The following is a 13781-nucleotide window of genomic DNA, read 5'->3' on the forward strand; positions in this document are numbered from 1 at the left end:
TCCTGTAAAAATTTGTAAAAACATAACACACACACACACACACTTTTTCTTCGCACTTTCATTTATGCATGAACCTGTATTTTCGAAGACGATTGCGAGGAAGAAGAAAAGTTAGTATTTTGTCACTTACTTCTTGCAAAAGTGTTTCTCTTGCCTTTGTTGGGATATTTCTTTAGTTTTGACCATTTCATATCAATTTTTCATTTCGAATTGTTTTCCTTTTACGAGAGTTGAAACTCCATCAATCCCAAGTGAACCACCTACTTCATTCACGAGTGCAAGGAAGAACAAATGTTAGTTTTGGGTTTTTCTTACCATAAATGTATGTGTTTTCGCATGTGGAGGCTACGATTTTTTTTGTGTTTATAGATTCATTTCATATTTTTGTGTTCCATTGAACGTCCACCACAACGAACAATAGTGTTTGGAAGTTCTCCACTCTCCATTGCTGCTAATAATTCCCTTCTATCAAGGTTAGCTTTTTTTATTTTGATACACATTGCAATGAAGTGATACATTATTTGATTCGTGATTTTTAGTTTCCTTATTGTACTTTGAGTGTTGTTTCTTATATGTGTCATTGATATTTGTATATTTCTTGTGAGTGATATAAATTTTTTAATATGATTTTTGGCATTTGATTTCTTATATACCTTTTATAAATACTATGGATTGAAGCTGGATGAATGAATGTCGTATTAGTCAAGAGTATGAAAATGGAGTTTTTGAGTTCCTACAATATATTCAAGAACACACAAACCCTATGAATAAGACATATTTTTGTCCTTGTGTTCGTTGTTTAAATCAAATATGTCAAGACTTGGACAACATGCATGATCATCTATTCATCTATGGTATAATGAGGACTTATACAATTTAGGAGAAAACAATTCCTTAATAGGTGCCTTTTATTAGATTTTCAACTTTTACAATTTCTTTATTTTGTATGTTCTAACTTTATAGAAATAATTTGTTTTGTTCATATATGATTTACTAACATTGTGTTTTCAGGTATGACGAGCTCGGATTAGGAAAGAGTGGACATGATAGATTTGTGACTCGATTTCCTGATGTCACATCCCGCTGAATTGTCTTAAAGAGGTTGGTGGTAGAGATTGATCATCGATTGGGTACACTTAGTGGCCCACATGCAGAAAAGTTTTGAGCTATTTGGACATGTTGGCCAAAACGCATTTGGGCATGTATGGTTTTGTTCCCTTCACAAGAAGATAAAACCTGATTTGAAATCCTTGTTACAAGTGTAAGTGTTACATTCTTTCATATCAATTCATTATGATATTAATTTATTAACCTATATGTTTTAAATTTAATTAGAGTTGTGAGTAGGTACAGAGTACAAAATTCAAATACTGTATCCAAAGGTTGGACTTCATTGATCTTTAACTTATTAAAATTTGTATGTGTTGATGAATGCTTGATAAAATCTTATAACATGAATTATATGTTCTATATATGATACTCTTTTTATAAATTAGTTTATCTTCTCTTATTTGTTTGTCTGTTATGTGTTGTGTTCTTCTTTTCCAATTATCACTTTATATGAATGATATTACTATAGTCCTATCTTATAAGACTAATATACTATATATATTAAATTATCTGTCTTCTAAATATTAATAATAAAATATTTTATTTAAATAATATTATATTATTGAAATAAGATATTACATCGAATATTAAAAATTTTCATTATACCAACAAATTAACTCTATGTATGACAAAAAGTTTTCCTTAAATTAGTTTTTTATATATATTTTTAGAAAGAAAAAAAAATCTATGTACCTAAGTAAAATTAAAAGTAGTATATAAAGACTAAGTTTTAAGTATGTTATGAATTTAACTATTTTTAATTTGTTTCTATTATTTTTTTTTGTCTATTAGTATTTAAAATTTTTATTTCTTTTCAATTTTTGTTGTTTAATTCCTTTTATAATAAAATGACATATGTATTATATTATTTCATCATATTGATTTCTTGACTCTCGTATATAATATATGTGAAATACGAGATTTCATATTTAATATAAAACAATCTTAAGATTACATAAATAAATATAAGGTGAATCTTAAAAGATAAATTCACACTATCTAAATGTATTTTTAAAAATATAATAATTATTTTATACTTTACAAATATCTATTTTAGAGATTTTTGAGAGAAATGAAAAATAAATCTATGTAAGGAATTTGATGATAATCAATAGTTTTTCACTATTTTTCCTCTTTATAATTTTAATAAATCAAATAATGAAATAGTTTTCTTGTCACTTCATCTTCCTTCATCATTTTTTCTTTCACCAATCGTAGCACAGCCCAAAATCTTAGAAGAAAATGACTTGAAATCTAATATAAAATAATAAAACAATATGTGCATAAGCTCTCGAGAAGGTCAGTAAGTTGATTCTTTTCTTTTTGTTGAGTTTGGAAAGTTTTGACTTTGAATAATCGTACAATAATTGTACAATAATTAAATGATGGTGTCAAAGAGGTTTATCTGCAAAATATTTCTCTATTTTAGTTAGGTGTTCAAAATAAAATATTAAAAATAATTTTTTTAGTTTTTATTATTTAAATTAAAATAATTAAATAGTATTAAAAATAAAGTTTTAATATATAGATTAAAAGAAAATTTATTGTGAAGAGAATTCAGTTAGTTATACATATGCTAGCTTTCTTGTTTTATGTTTTCAATCCTTACAATGGAAAAAGCTTACAATTTTTATAATTAGTTAAATTAAATAATTTAATCTAAATTATGATATGAGTATATTTTTGTGGGACACTGCGAAGATAGAGGAAGCTGCACGTGTATTCAATAAAAGGAAACTTACAAAAGGAAAAGAAAAAATAAAGTGAAGAAAATGGCCAAAACTGACAAAAGACAAACCAATAAATGCACGAAGGAAGGAAGAAAAGTGGAAGATTGATTCAATAACGCTGAATGAGTATAGTCAGTCCCTAAGAAAGAAGGCTTTGTAATACTTTCCAATTTTCATTCCAAATTCCAATCTTGTGGAGGAAGAGACAAAGAACTCACCAATCCCTCAATTTTACGTTAAAAACAAAAAAAAGATTAAATTTTTGAAACATCCCAAAAGAGAGATAGAGATTCTTCCATAACTACATAATTGAAAAATAAAACTTGGGTTTTCCTTCACTTGCAAATTTTGGTGTCTTTTACAATTCTCATCCCAATTGGTATTCATTTTCACATGATTGACGTTTTGTGATTCTTTTCTCAAATCGCACTGTAAGTTCCGGTTGTGGCTTGATTGGTGCGTTTTTTTTTAAGGTTTGTTTCTAGAATTCGCATGGTCTATTCATTTGGGTATCTTTGGTTTTGATTTGTTTGTTTTGGTTTTGTTTTTCAGGTTTTGTAGTAAAAGGGTAGCGTTGCTTTGAATCAGGGAAAATGGGGTTGTTTTCTGGGATTTTTCTGGGGATAGTATTCGGCGTGGCATTGATGGCTGCGTGGCAACGCATGATGACGTACCGTAGCGCCAAGAGAATTTCAAAGGTATTTTTTATGTAACGATCAAGGAATCAATTTCATTGCTTTGATGATCGATGTTATGGAAAAGAAATTATGAATTTCGTTTTACTGGGGCAATGTTGAAGAAAAGTTGATGAATTATCATGTGATGGATTAATGAGCGAGCCTTTGAATATTTGAAAGAACTTCTGGAAAATAATGAAGTCATGCATTGGCATTGTAAAATTGATCTACATTGTCAATTAATCACAAATCAATGTATGATTTATTTTAAGTAGTTTTCGTAAAATTCGGTACTTTGTTACAAGTGACAATTTCTGATTGAGTTTACACAATCAGTGCATATAAGTTTTTTTACTGTAGTTTTTTTATAAAGAGGGTCATTTGTATTGAAGATGTGTAACCAATGTGTTAAAGAATCGTATAGAAAGTCAGAAGTAGACAGAGAATGCTTTTGTTAATCAATTGGTTTGGCTAGAAGAGATGAAGAGATACTTTGTCAATTTACAGAATTGATGTCCTTTGATAAATTTGCAATATCTCTGTCCGGAAGTTTTGTAGAAGAGAAGTAAAATTAACCACTGTCTTAAGTGAAGAGAATGTAACTGTTGTAGGAATTGAGCCCTTGTTGGAACTCTATCTGGCTCATAATCTCGGTGGAATATGAAAAGTCGTAGCATCAAGACATAAAATATCATAGAAACTAATTTTGCTCAAATTCCTCACCATGTTATCTAGATTATCATTTTTTGTGATAGGAAAGAGATATTCTGCTCAAGAAAAAGAGGGAAGTATAACTCATACTGGGATTGATGAGAGAGAAGGAACCTAAAAATATAGAATGCAGCAACGTTATTGCGTATCTGTATATGTCAGAAATGGTAGAGAGAAGGCATAAACACAATCCTATTTAATTTAAGGTCAAGGTACTGTCATGGAAACGGGGTGCTTTTTCCTCCAACTAAATGCAGTAGAGTTTAATTGATCATCAGAAAAGACTCTAAAGTAAAAGTTCACTAATTTTCCCTAAAGGTTATTCCATTAGAAAGTAGTTGACTTTACGATAATGAGTACCCTACTTCAAAGAACTATGAACACATATGAAGACTCAAGAGAGATTTGTTGATGCCTACAATCTGCAACTAGTCATTTTTAATAGTTGCTATTCGTTAAAAGATTTGATTTTATTGGGAGGTATCAGCAATCTCTGATTTTTCAGAGTAACTTAGAAATTGGAAAAATACTACAAATATCAGCCCAGAGGATAGTTCAACTCTTCTACCGAGATTGGTAGAGGTGAGAGTAGATTCAAGCTAACCATTTTACCATTCTAAAAGTAAGTTCACCAATGTTTACATTTGTTGTGAAAGCTCAAATGGAAAAGAAAGTTAATAGTGTGTAGGTTTCTCTCTCTCTCTCTCTCTCTCTCTCTCTCTCTCTCTCTATATATATATATATATATATATATATATATATATATATATATATATTATATTAAGTATTCAGAATTGATCTACTTTTCACTAAGAACGAGGTACTATTGAGCCGCATGCCTAGGAATTTTGCTGTCATCTGAATGATCAACTCCAAGATTGTGTCCCTCTAAGACAGTGTTAGCCTTTGCATTCCAAAGCCTTGATTTACCTTCTGCTTTACATAGACTTGTGTTTGCTCCTGTTGATTTTTAGTCCTAAAATGTTAACTTGTCAAGTGAGTTAGGACTGATGCAAAATATCTTAATCTAGCCAATGGCTGCTTTTAAGATTCATTTTGAATGTGAATGCAAGTTATGGACTATTAATTGGTAAAGATTCAGGGATATGAAAAAAATTCTGGGTGGGACTAATGATGGCCATTTAATATATGTTGCTTAACTTGGAGTTTTCTGAAACCATTTAAAAGACACCGTAGTCTAGATAATACGTGTCTTATCATTTCATTTGTTTTGTATGTGACATCATGTTTTCTTTGCCATTATGAATTCTGTATTGAGGAATGCTAAAAATATTTAGGACTTCCATTATTGGAGAGTACTAATTTTGGAATAAGAGTATCTTGCTCTGTAATTGTCAAGATCCGTTGTTTTATGAAGTCCACGTATATAAGTGCATAAGTGTACCTTTGTGTGATGCATCACTGCTATCTCTTACCTGATGTTATGAATGGGGTGTGATGGGAAAAGTTAAAATAGTAAACCTTGGCCAAAAACTCAGGACATACGTCTGCATGGTGTGCCTGTAGACCTTAGCATGAAGTCTGGATCCTGGATTTCTATACTGATTAAACCACTGCATTGGCAGAAGACAAGGAAAATAAGGGTATAAACTGGAAAATAAAAAGTAAGGCATTTTAAATTAGAAGGATTCATGTTAATGATGAATGCTATGACACTAACAAGACTTGAGGTTCCCTTTTTAATGAACACTTTTTTATGTAACAATAAAATATGTTTTAATCTGTGTTTGTGTGTAATTTCCTTATCCCAACATTCTTCATTTTTCTCTACAGGCAGTTGATATTAAACTCCTTGGGTCCCTCAACAGAGACGATTTAAAGAAAATTTGTGGTGATAATTTTCCTGATTGGATATCTTTTCCTGTATATGAGCAGGTGAGATTCATGTTTATAGTGGTTGCATAGCTTTATAATGAAATGATTTCACATGCTCTCCTATTATTCCAGTTAATACGGTATATATTATTGGAAAAACATCAAAAGTAGCTGCAAAGTAAAAATATAGAAATATATCTGGTTTCCCAATTGGTATACTATGCCTGTGCTCCGTTTATGACCTTCCTTGCCTGGGCATTTTCAGGTGAAATGGCTAAACAAGCAACTGTCCAAACTTTGGCCATTTGTTTCAGATGTGAGTAAACTTGCTAGCATGTTATATATTTGTATGATAATCTACAGCAGTTTGTGTGGTGTTTGTTGTTTTTTAACTATATTTTCTAGGTCATATCTTGATGTTTCCCTTGTTTTTGTGTGGTGTTTGTAGTATTAATGTTTTATTGCAATTTTGATTAGGTTGTTTATTTATTATTGAATGACACTATTGCTTTCAAGTTCTAACACCCTGTAGTTCAGTTTGAATGAGGAAAAGAGAGTATATTGGATCTGATTGATTATTATAGGGAGTCTAAATTCAGAATTCTTCAATGAAAACTCATACAATATAGAACTCAAAAATTCAAAACCATGAAGACTGGATGTCCTTTGGTATTTAGTTAGTTCTGTATCTACATCTTCAAATTACTAGGATTTATCAAGTGAAATTGTTTGGCTACAACATGCATCCTGCTTTCCTTAGGCTCAAGGAGACCCTTTCTTTTTTGGTTTTCTTGCAGATCTTTGTTTTTGATGGGTATTCCTGCATTGCTTAAATTACTGACTTTATCTTTATCTGGATTATGTTTACTTTTAGGCAGCAACATTGGTGATAAGAGAATCTGTTGAGCCGCTATTGGAAGAGTACAGACCTCCTGGAATTACTTCATTGAAGTTCAGCAAGCTCTCCCTCGGAAATGTTGCTCCAAAAGTTGAAGGTTATTCTGTCTACTTTAATTCCTCGTTGTTTTTTCTGTGCTAAGTTTATTACAGCACTTAAATAATGTACAAGACAATGAGGTTATTTGTCATTCTATTTTGCTAATATTTCTTTTAGGCTGCTTCATGTGTAACTTTTTACAACGTTCTCAAAAGCTGGCCATCCAAATTTTTTATTTAATTTTTTGCTTTATTATTTTCCCCAGATTATGCTATTTGATGAACTTTTGTTCTATGCCTTGAGATAGGGGCGGGGGGGTTCACAATCTCTTTTGCACTTTTGACATTTTAAGGATGCAAAATCTAGTATCCGACAATATCATTGTGAAATTTTTATGAGTCCAATTCTTATGTGTCTCAATTGGTTGGAGAGGATTTTCTTTATTTTTCAGTGCATTCCTTCGGTCTTGCCATGTTGTGGAATTATGTTTCTTGGGCTTGTAGCTTTACTTTAGAGATCTTCTCATGATTGTTTTGGAGTAAATTCTATAATCAATATTCTCAGTGATTAGACAGTTTTGGTGCATTTTTGAGCCACATTGACTTACTGTTTTTCTCTTTCCTAGAAAATTCCTGAAGTAAAGTCTTCATTTTTTTTGTTTCAAGGTTGTCAAACTCTCAAGTTTACAATCCTAGAAAGAAAAAACGAGTTAGCTCATTATCAAACTCTTTTTTGAGTAAACTCCTTAAATTCATGGCAAACTTATATAAACTCCGGAATTAAGAAGTGAGTTAATGATTTTGATAAGAAATGTAATTTTTGCCTAACTTTTTCCTAACAATGACGATGTTTTATTAGACTCTAATTATTTGAAGAAACTAATTCCTTTGAATTGATTTCACATTATGAACTAGTGTTTTTTGAATTATATATGACTTAGTCATTTTTTAATCTTATTTAGCACTAATGTACTATCACACTTTTGTATTGTGATTTGCTACTTTTCTTTAATATGATTTGGAAATATTGATTTATTTTTGTATTAAGAGTATTCTGTTATACATATGTCATTAATAGATTTTTTAATCGTATTTTTTATATTAGTAAAAGTGTAAGAGTTTACAACTTCAATCTACCAGTCTAAGATTACGAAAGTTCCACGAGTTTAAAATGTTCTTTTCTGTTTTAGCAAAATATCAATTGAATATATCATTTCAGCATTTTTTTTTATCAAGTTTTATAGAGGAATCCAGCAAAAGACAGCACACAAACTAAAAATCACAGCGCACGCACAATCATAACCAAACTTCCATGAGTAAAAATAAAATCCCATCATAAATTTAGAATATGAAGGAACCTGAGTCTTGTCTGAAGACACTGGACCATCAACTTTTATTTGCCTTCATTTGACTTATCTTCAAGCTCTAGCAAGTGACTGTTAAGCACTAATCATGTCTGAATCTGTGCCAGGGACATAGGGCCATAGGAAACTTGTTATAGCATGTAAAAAATATCGTTTAATCTGTGTGGCAAAAGCAAAGCAATACAATCCAATCTATCGTAACTTTTCAAAATCAGGGGGAAAGCCATTAGTATGAGATTCAAGATTTAACAAGTATTGAATATCAAACTTAAATGAAATACGACAAATAAAAATATTTTAGCTCTGTCTTGTGCAACTCAAGGCTTGAAAGAATAATATTGTTTGCTAAAATCTATAAATATATGAAAATGAGTGCATGTCAATAAAGACCATAAAAAAATGCATGAAACACAGATTTTTATCACCCTTATTGTTCCTCCCTCTCAATTTTTCTGCTGATTTCTTTTTTAGAATTAATGTATGCATATTTTCTTCATCCATGCAGGTATTCGTGTTCAGACTCTTAAAAAAGGTCAAATAATTATGGACATTGATTTTCGTTGGGGTGGTGATCCCAATATCGTTTTGGCTGTTGAAGCTGCACTTGTTGCATCAATCCCTATTCAGGTTAGACTTAGCAGTGTTTGTTGAATTTCACTTTCTTATGACAAAATTTCAAAATTTTGAGCGTTGTTTTTGCTTCAGTTGAAGGATCTCCAGGTTTTCACCGTTATCCGTGTTATATTCCAACTTGCTGATGAGATTCCGTGCATTTCTGCTGTTGTTGTTGCCCTACTTGCTGAGGTAACTTTTTAGGTGCAAAAATGAAAAAGAGAATTTGGAGAGTGGGAGGGGGAGGTGAGGATGCACTCGATTGAATTTCACAACCTCCCTTTTTTGTGCTCTCATGCAAATCAAGCATATAATATTGACTTGAAGTTGCATATGCAGGTTTTCATTTGATGAGATATAACGTTTAGTTGGTTAAACCAAAATCTGAAAAAGCCGGATAATGAATCCCTTCGTAGAAATCATATATTTTGATCACATTAACTATCAGCTTCAATTGTCTTAACAATTTTATCTGTGTGATGATGGTAAAACCATCATCATCAGCTGTAGGTTGTGATTGAGTGGACTGATACAGTTATTCATACTTTTAAGAGTTTGATTTTGACAGCCTTTTTCAATGATCTAATTGAATTCTTGGACTAGTTGTATCAGCATAGGCTACTACATGATAACTGGGATGCCAATATCATTTACCGTTATGAAATTACTGACTTTTTCAATAACATTTTATCAGCCAAAGCCTAGAATTGATTACACTTTGAAGGCTGTTGGTGGAAGTTTGACAGCACTTCCTGGAATTTCAGACATGATTGATGTGAGTTCTATTTTACGAACTTGCGGCGTCCACCTTTTACTGATTTTGAATTCAGTACTTATGATACACTTCTCCAATTTCCAATAGGATACTGTGAACTCAATTGTTACTGACATGCTCCAATGGCCTCATAGGATTGTTGTTCCTCTTGGGGGTATACCTGTTGATACTAGGTAATGTGAATCTTATGGATTTTTTTTTGTTTATTATATTCCTATCTGCGTGAAGGTTGGAGCATGTTGTTTAATTATGTATCTGGTAAACAGTTTTTCAAATTGGTTAAATTCTATAGAAATATTCCTCACGCAAAGACCTTCAGTTTCATTTTCTGTTTCCTCCACCGCCTTGAAAAGAAAAACAAATTGGTATTTAGGAATATGCAAATTAAAAATGGTAATGCTCAAATATTTTATTCTACTTAAGCACCTTTTTTTCTTTGCAGTGAACTGGAACTTAAACCCCAGGGAACGCTTAAAGTGAAGGTAGTGAAGGCCAATGATCTGAAGAATATGGAAATGATTGGGAAGTCCGATCCTTACGTAGTGTTGCATATTCGGCCGCTGTTTAAGGTTAAAACAAAGGTTATTGATAACAACTTGAATCCTGTTTGGAACGAGGAATTTGAGTTGATTGCAGAGGACAAGGAGACCCAGTCACTCATTGTTGAGGTTTAGCACAACTAATCCTTTTCTTGTAACCCATTCTGTCATAACTGTTACTTATTTAATCCTTGGTTGAGATACTTGCAAGCTACCCATCACATGATTGGTATATTAAAAATTTCATTTCATAAACAAAGTGGTGAAGAGACTAAGGCAGATATGTCATAGGGTTCTCGTGAGGTCAATGAAATGGTGGATATTTTTTATTAAAAGGTGCTGATAGAACTGATATTAGAATTAGAAAGAGACAATCTTGAATTTTGTTGCTTCCCTAATTCCAGTTCCAACAAAAGTAGTAAGGATGGAGTCAAGGAATAGAAAGAATATAACAGTACACAATACAATTGCAGGTTAATAGAGAGAACCTCACTTTCCAAATATCATTCTATTTTACTTCTCTCCATAAAGTCCCTTTACTAACTCTCCTAGAACTAGTTATAATAGTTCAGATACACTTTAATGAACCTACTTAATCTTAGGAATATTGTTACTTATTATGCTTAACGCTACTGAAAGTTCGGCAATCGAGTACCAACAAGTCTTGTAAAGCTAAGAATGTCGCAATGAGGAAATGGGGTTACAAGAAAAAAATAAGATCATGAATAAATGTTAAGAGAAAGTAGGAGGACAAAGCCATGAAAGAAAAACTTGGTAGAATTGCATTCATAATGGTTTGTTTTTGGAAAGTTGCGTTAATTGCATACAGTCATCCCTAGCCCGCCTTAATTGCAGTCTCATGGGTTGTATTTAGCACACATTGACTAGAAATGTGACTTAAATGTGACTTAAATATAACTTAATTTGGGTTATTCTAATCTTATAAATCAATTTTTTGGGTTTGAGTTAGACCTAGGCCAAAATTCTATGATATTATTAGAGACTCAACTATAGATATGAATTAAATAAAGCTTATAAAGCTTTGGTAATCCTTCCTTCAAAAACCAGTTTTGTAGAATTGATTTAACGTAAGCTTATAGTCTTGGAGTTTGGCCATGTGAGAGTAAGACCTGTAGATGTCCAATTGTAAGGATTTCATTAGATGGAGTATAGCCCAATAGTTAGAGGTACTATATAATATCTCAAAGTGAACTATTCAAGAGAACTTAGATCTAATTGGGCCATCCTGAACTCTTGATTTGTGAAATATCACTGACAGTGTGACATTTTTCCATTAACTAAAATTTGACTCCAAAGCTGGCGGCAATTTACATGTTTGTGTATATGTATAAAGGCTATATTTACTTGAAAGAAACTTTACAATTTAACATGTGTATGGACTAATATTAACTTCTGGGAGTAATCTATTCCATTTTACCTTGTTCATTTCCCTGTAAGTGCTTATGGATAAATTTATCCAAACCATAATCTGTTTTGACTAGCTACACCTGATAATTTTTTGGTTTGAAAGATTGTTCTCTTCCTAACAGCATAATCCTGATTAAATTCTTTTGTTGCCATAATTGATGGCTCTGAATTTAGGTTTTTGATGAAGACATTGGGCAAGATAAGCGATTGGGAATAGCAAAATTACCACTTATTGACCTGAAAGAAGAAACTGAAAAGGAGTTTGAGTTGAGACTGCTGCCATCACTTGATACACTGAAAGTGAAAGACAAAAAGGATCGAGGAACCTTGACATTAAAGGTATAATTAGACATGCATTGATTTGTTTCCATTAGTGCATCATTTCTGTAACTATCCTTGATATAGCTGTATAAATGTTCTCTGGATTAAATTAAAAGTCACAATCTCTCATTGAAATTCCAGATCTTTTATCACGAATTTGACAAGAAAGAACAATTGGTTGCACTAGAGGCAGAGAAAAAGATACTAGAAGAAAGGAAGAAACTTAAAGAGGAGGGAGTTATAGGAAGTACAATGGATGCCCTAGATGGAGCAGCATCGGTGGTTGGTTCCGGTGTTGGAATGGTGGGTTCCGGTGTCGGAATGGTGGGTTCTGGTGTTGTTTCTGGTGCTGGACTTGTTCGGAGTGGTGTTGTTTCTGGAGCTGGATTTGTGGGGAGTGGTGTTACTTCTGGTGCTGGACTTGTGGGGAGTGGTGTTACTTCTGGTGCTGGACTTGTGAGTAGTGGAGTTTCTTCTGGAGCTGGGCTTGTTGGCGGCGGCCTTGGTGCTGGATTCGGGGCTGTTGGCAGTGGACTCGGTGCTGTTGGCAGTGGACTCAGCAAAGCAGGGAAGTTCATGGGAAGGACGATCACCGGACAAGGGGGATCCAAAAGGAGTGGTTCATCTACTCCTATCAATGTGGAGGAGGCTGGTGGTGGTGCAAAACCTCTCAATCAGTAACTGCAACAGCCCTTTTACCTTCAACTTTTTCTTTCTTCTTTTTCAAATTCTGAGGATGTTGTTAATTGAAATAGAGATTGAACACTTGTAGAGATGACACTTCAATTTTAGTTGTAGCATCCTTTTTTTTCTGTAACTATGTTTCACATGGCCCTGTAATAAACTAACATTGTAAAAATTCCTGAAAACAAAGTTTCAAAATGGAAAAAAAGAAAAAGAAAAGAAAACCATGTTACACAAATTGTTGTTAACTTTTAATTATGAATTTTAGTGTACACTTCTATTTTTGGTAGTATGTTTGATTTTTTGCAGTCTGTTGTCTTATCAGACAGGTGGGCAGTTATTTACTGTTGAAATTATTGAAACACGACATCAAAATGGGTGGGTCCCATGTTCAGAATATATTTTTTTAATAAATAGAGATTTTTTTATTATAAAGAGTTATTTTCTATGGAGGACATTATTGAATTAACACCAGCTCTACTTCTTCCTTTTTTCTAGGCTCCCATTGTTTTCTTTCTTCCCATAATAATATTGACACTTCTACCACCCAATTTGCTTCTAATACAGATTTTGAAGGTTATTACTCTTCCAATCAATACTCATTCTATGCAAATAGACCAAACTCTAGTTTATTGCAAAAAAAACAGGCTTCTTCTTTGGCTTATTCTGAACCCAAATATGCCTTAGTCCATAATAATACTTGGACACTCTAATTTCCCCTCCCTACATGACAAATTGTTGGTTGGTTGTATCTGGGTTTTTAGAGTCAGGAAAAATTTAGATGGCTCTCAAGCAAGTATGCTTGTCTTGTAGCTAAAGGTTTCATCAATAACTTGGCCTCTTTTTCATTTAGATGTTAATAATTTTTTTTAAAAGGTGTTTTTGATTAAATTTCTTGCATGTAACAAGTCTTAGTTTTGTATACCTTGGTCTTTCTTTAGCATGCAAGCTCATCGAGGTTATGTATGACTTGAAAAGAGAACCTTCGTTATAGGTTTGGAAAACTACAAAAATATTTTTATTCAATATGGTTTTAATCTCAACAAGTGTGATCATCC

The 13781-nt window shown here is 32.3% G+C and overlaps 1 protein-coding gene and 1 long non-coding RNA gene across 4 annotated transcripts; one reads left to right on the forward strand and one right to left on the reverse strand.

Annotated features, from left to right (window-relative positions):
• The first annotated feature begins 2977 nt into the window (after positions 1-2977).
• LOC124836638 (calcium-dependent lipid-binding protein-like) lies at positions 2978-12976 on the forward strand. Of its 3 annotated transcripts, none has more exons than XM_047311812.2 (12): positions 2978-3313; positions 3393-3538; positions 6023-6124; positions 6330-6380; positions 6939-7059; positions 8870-8991; positions 9070-9168; positions 9671-9751; positions 9839-9924; positions 10194-10419; positions 11893-12057; positions 12181-12976. In XM_047311812.2, exons 2-12 carry the CDS (start codon positions 3434-3436, stop codon positions 12718-12720), a joined length of 1698 nt encoding a protein of 565 aa, XP_047167768.1. In that variant the 5' UTR covers positions 2978-3313; positions 3393-3433; the 3' UTR covers positions 12721-12976. The 3 variants fall into 3 exon arrangements, with proteins under 3 accessions (XP_047167768.1, XP_047167770.1, XP_047167767.1); XM_047311814.2 differs by having other exon boundaries at positions 2978-3296; XM_047311811.2 differs by having other exon boundaries at positions 2978-3271.
• Positions 5007-12432, reverse strand: LOC124836640 (uncharacterized). The gene is made up of 3 exons (XR_015786174.1): positions 12291-12432; positions 8359-8462; positions 5007-5802 (listed from the first exon to the last, which is right to left on the reverse strand). It is a non-coding gene; the product is annotated as an uncharacterized LOC124836640 (long non-coding RNA).
• Positions 12977-13781: the final 805 nt, after the last annotated feature.

The sequence above is a fragment of the Vigna umbellata genome, chromosome 4 (genome assembly GCF_029865625.1).
Source record: "Vigna umbellata cultivar VRB3 chromosome 4, Vumbellata_1.0, whole genome shotgun sequence".
Classification (NCBI taxonomy): domain Eukaryota; kingdom Viridiplantae; phylum Streptophyta; class Magnoliopsida; order Fabales; family Fabaceae; genus Vigna; species Vigna umbellata.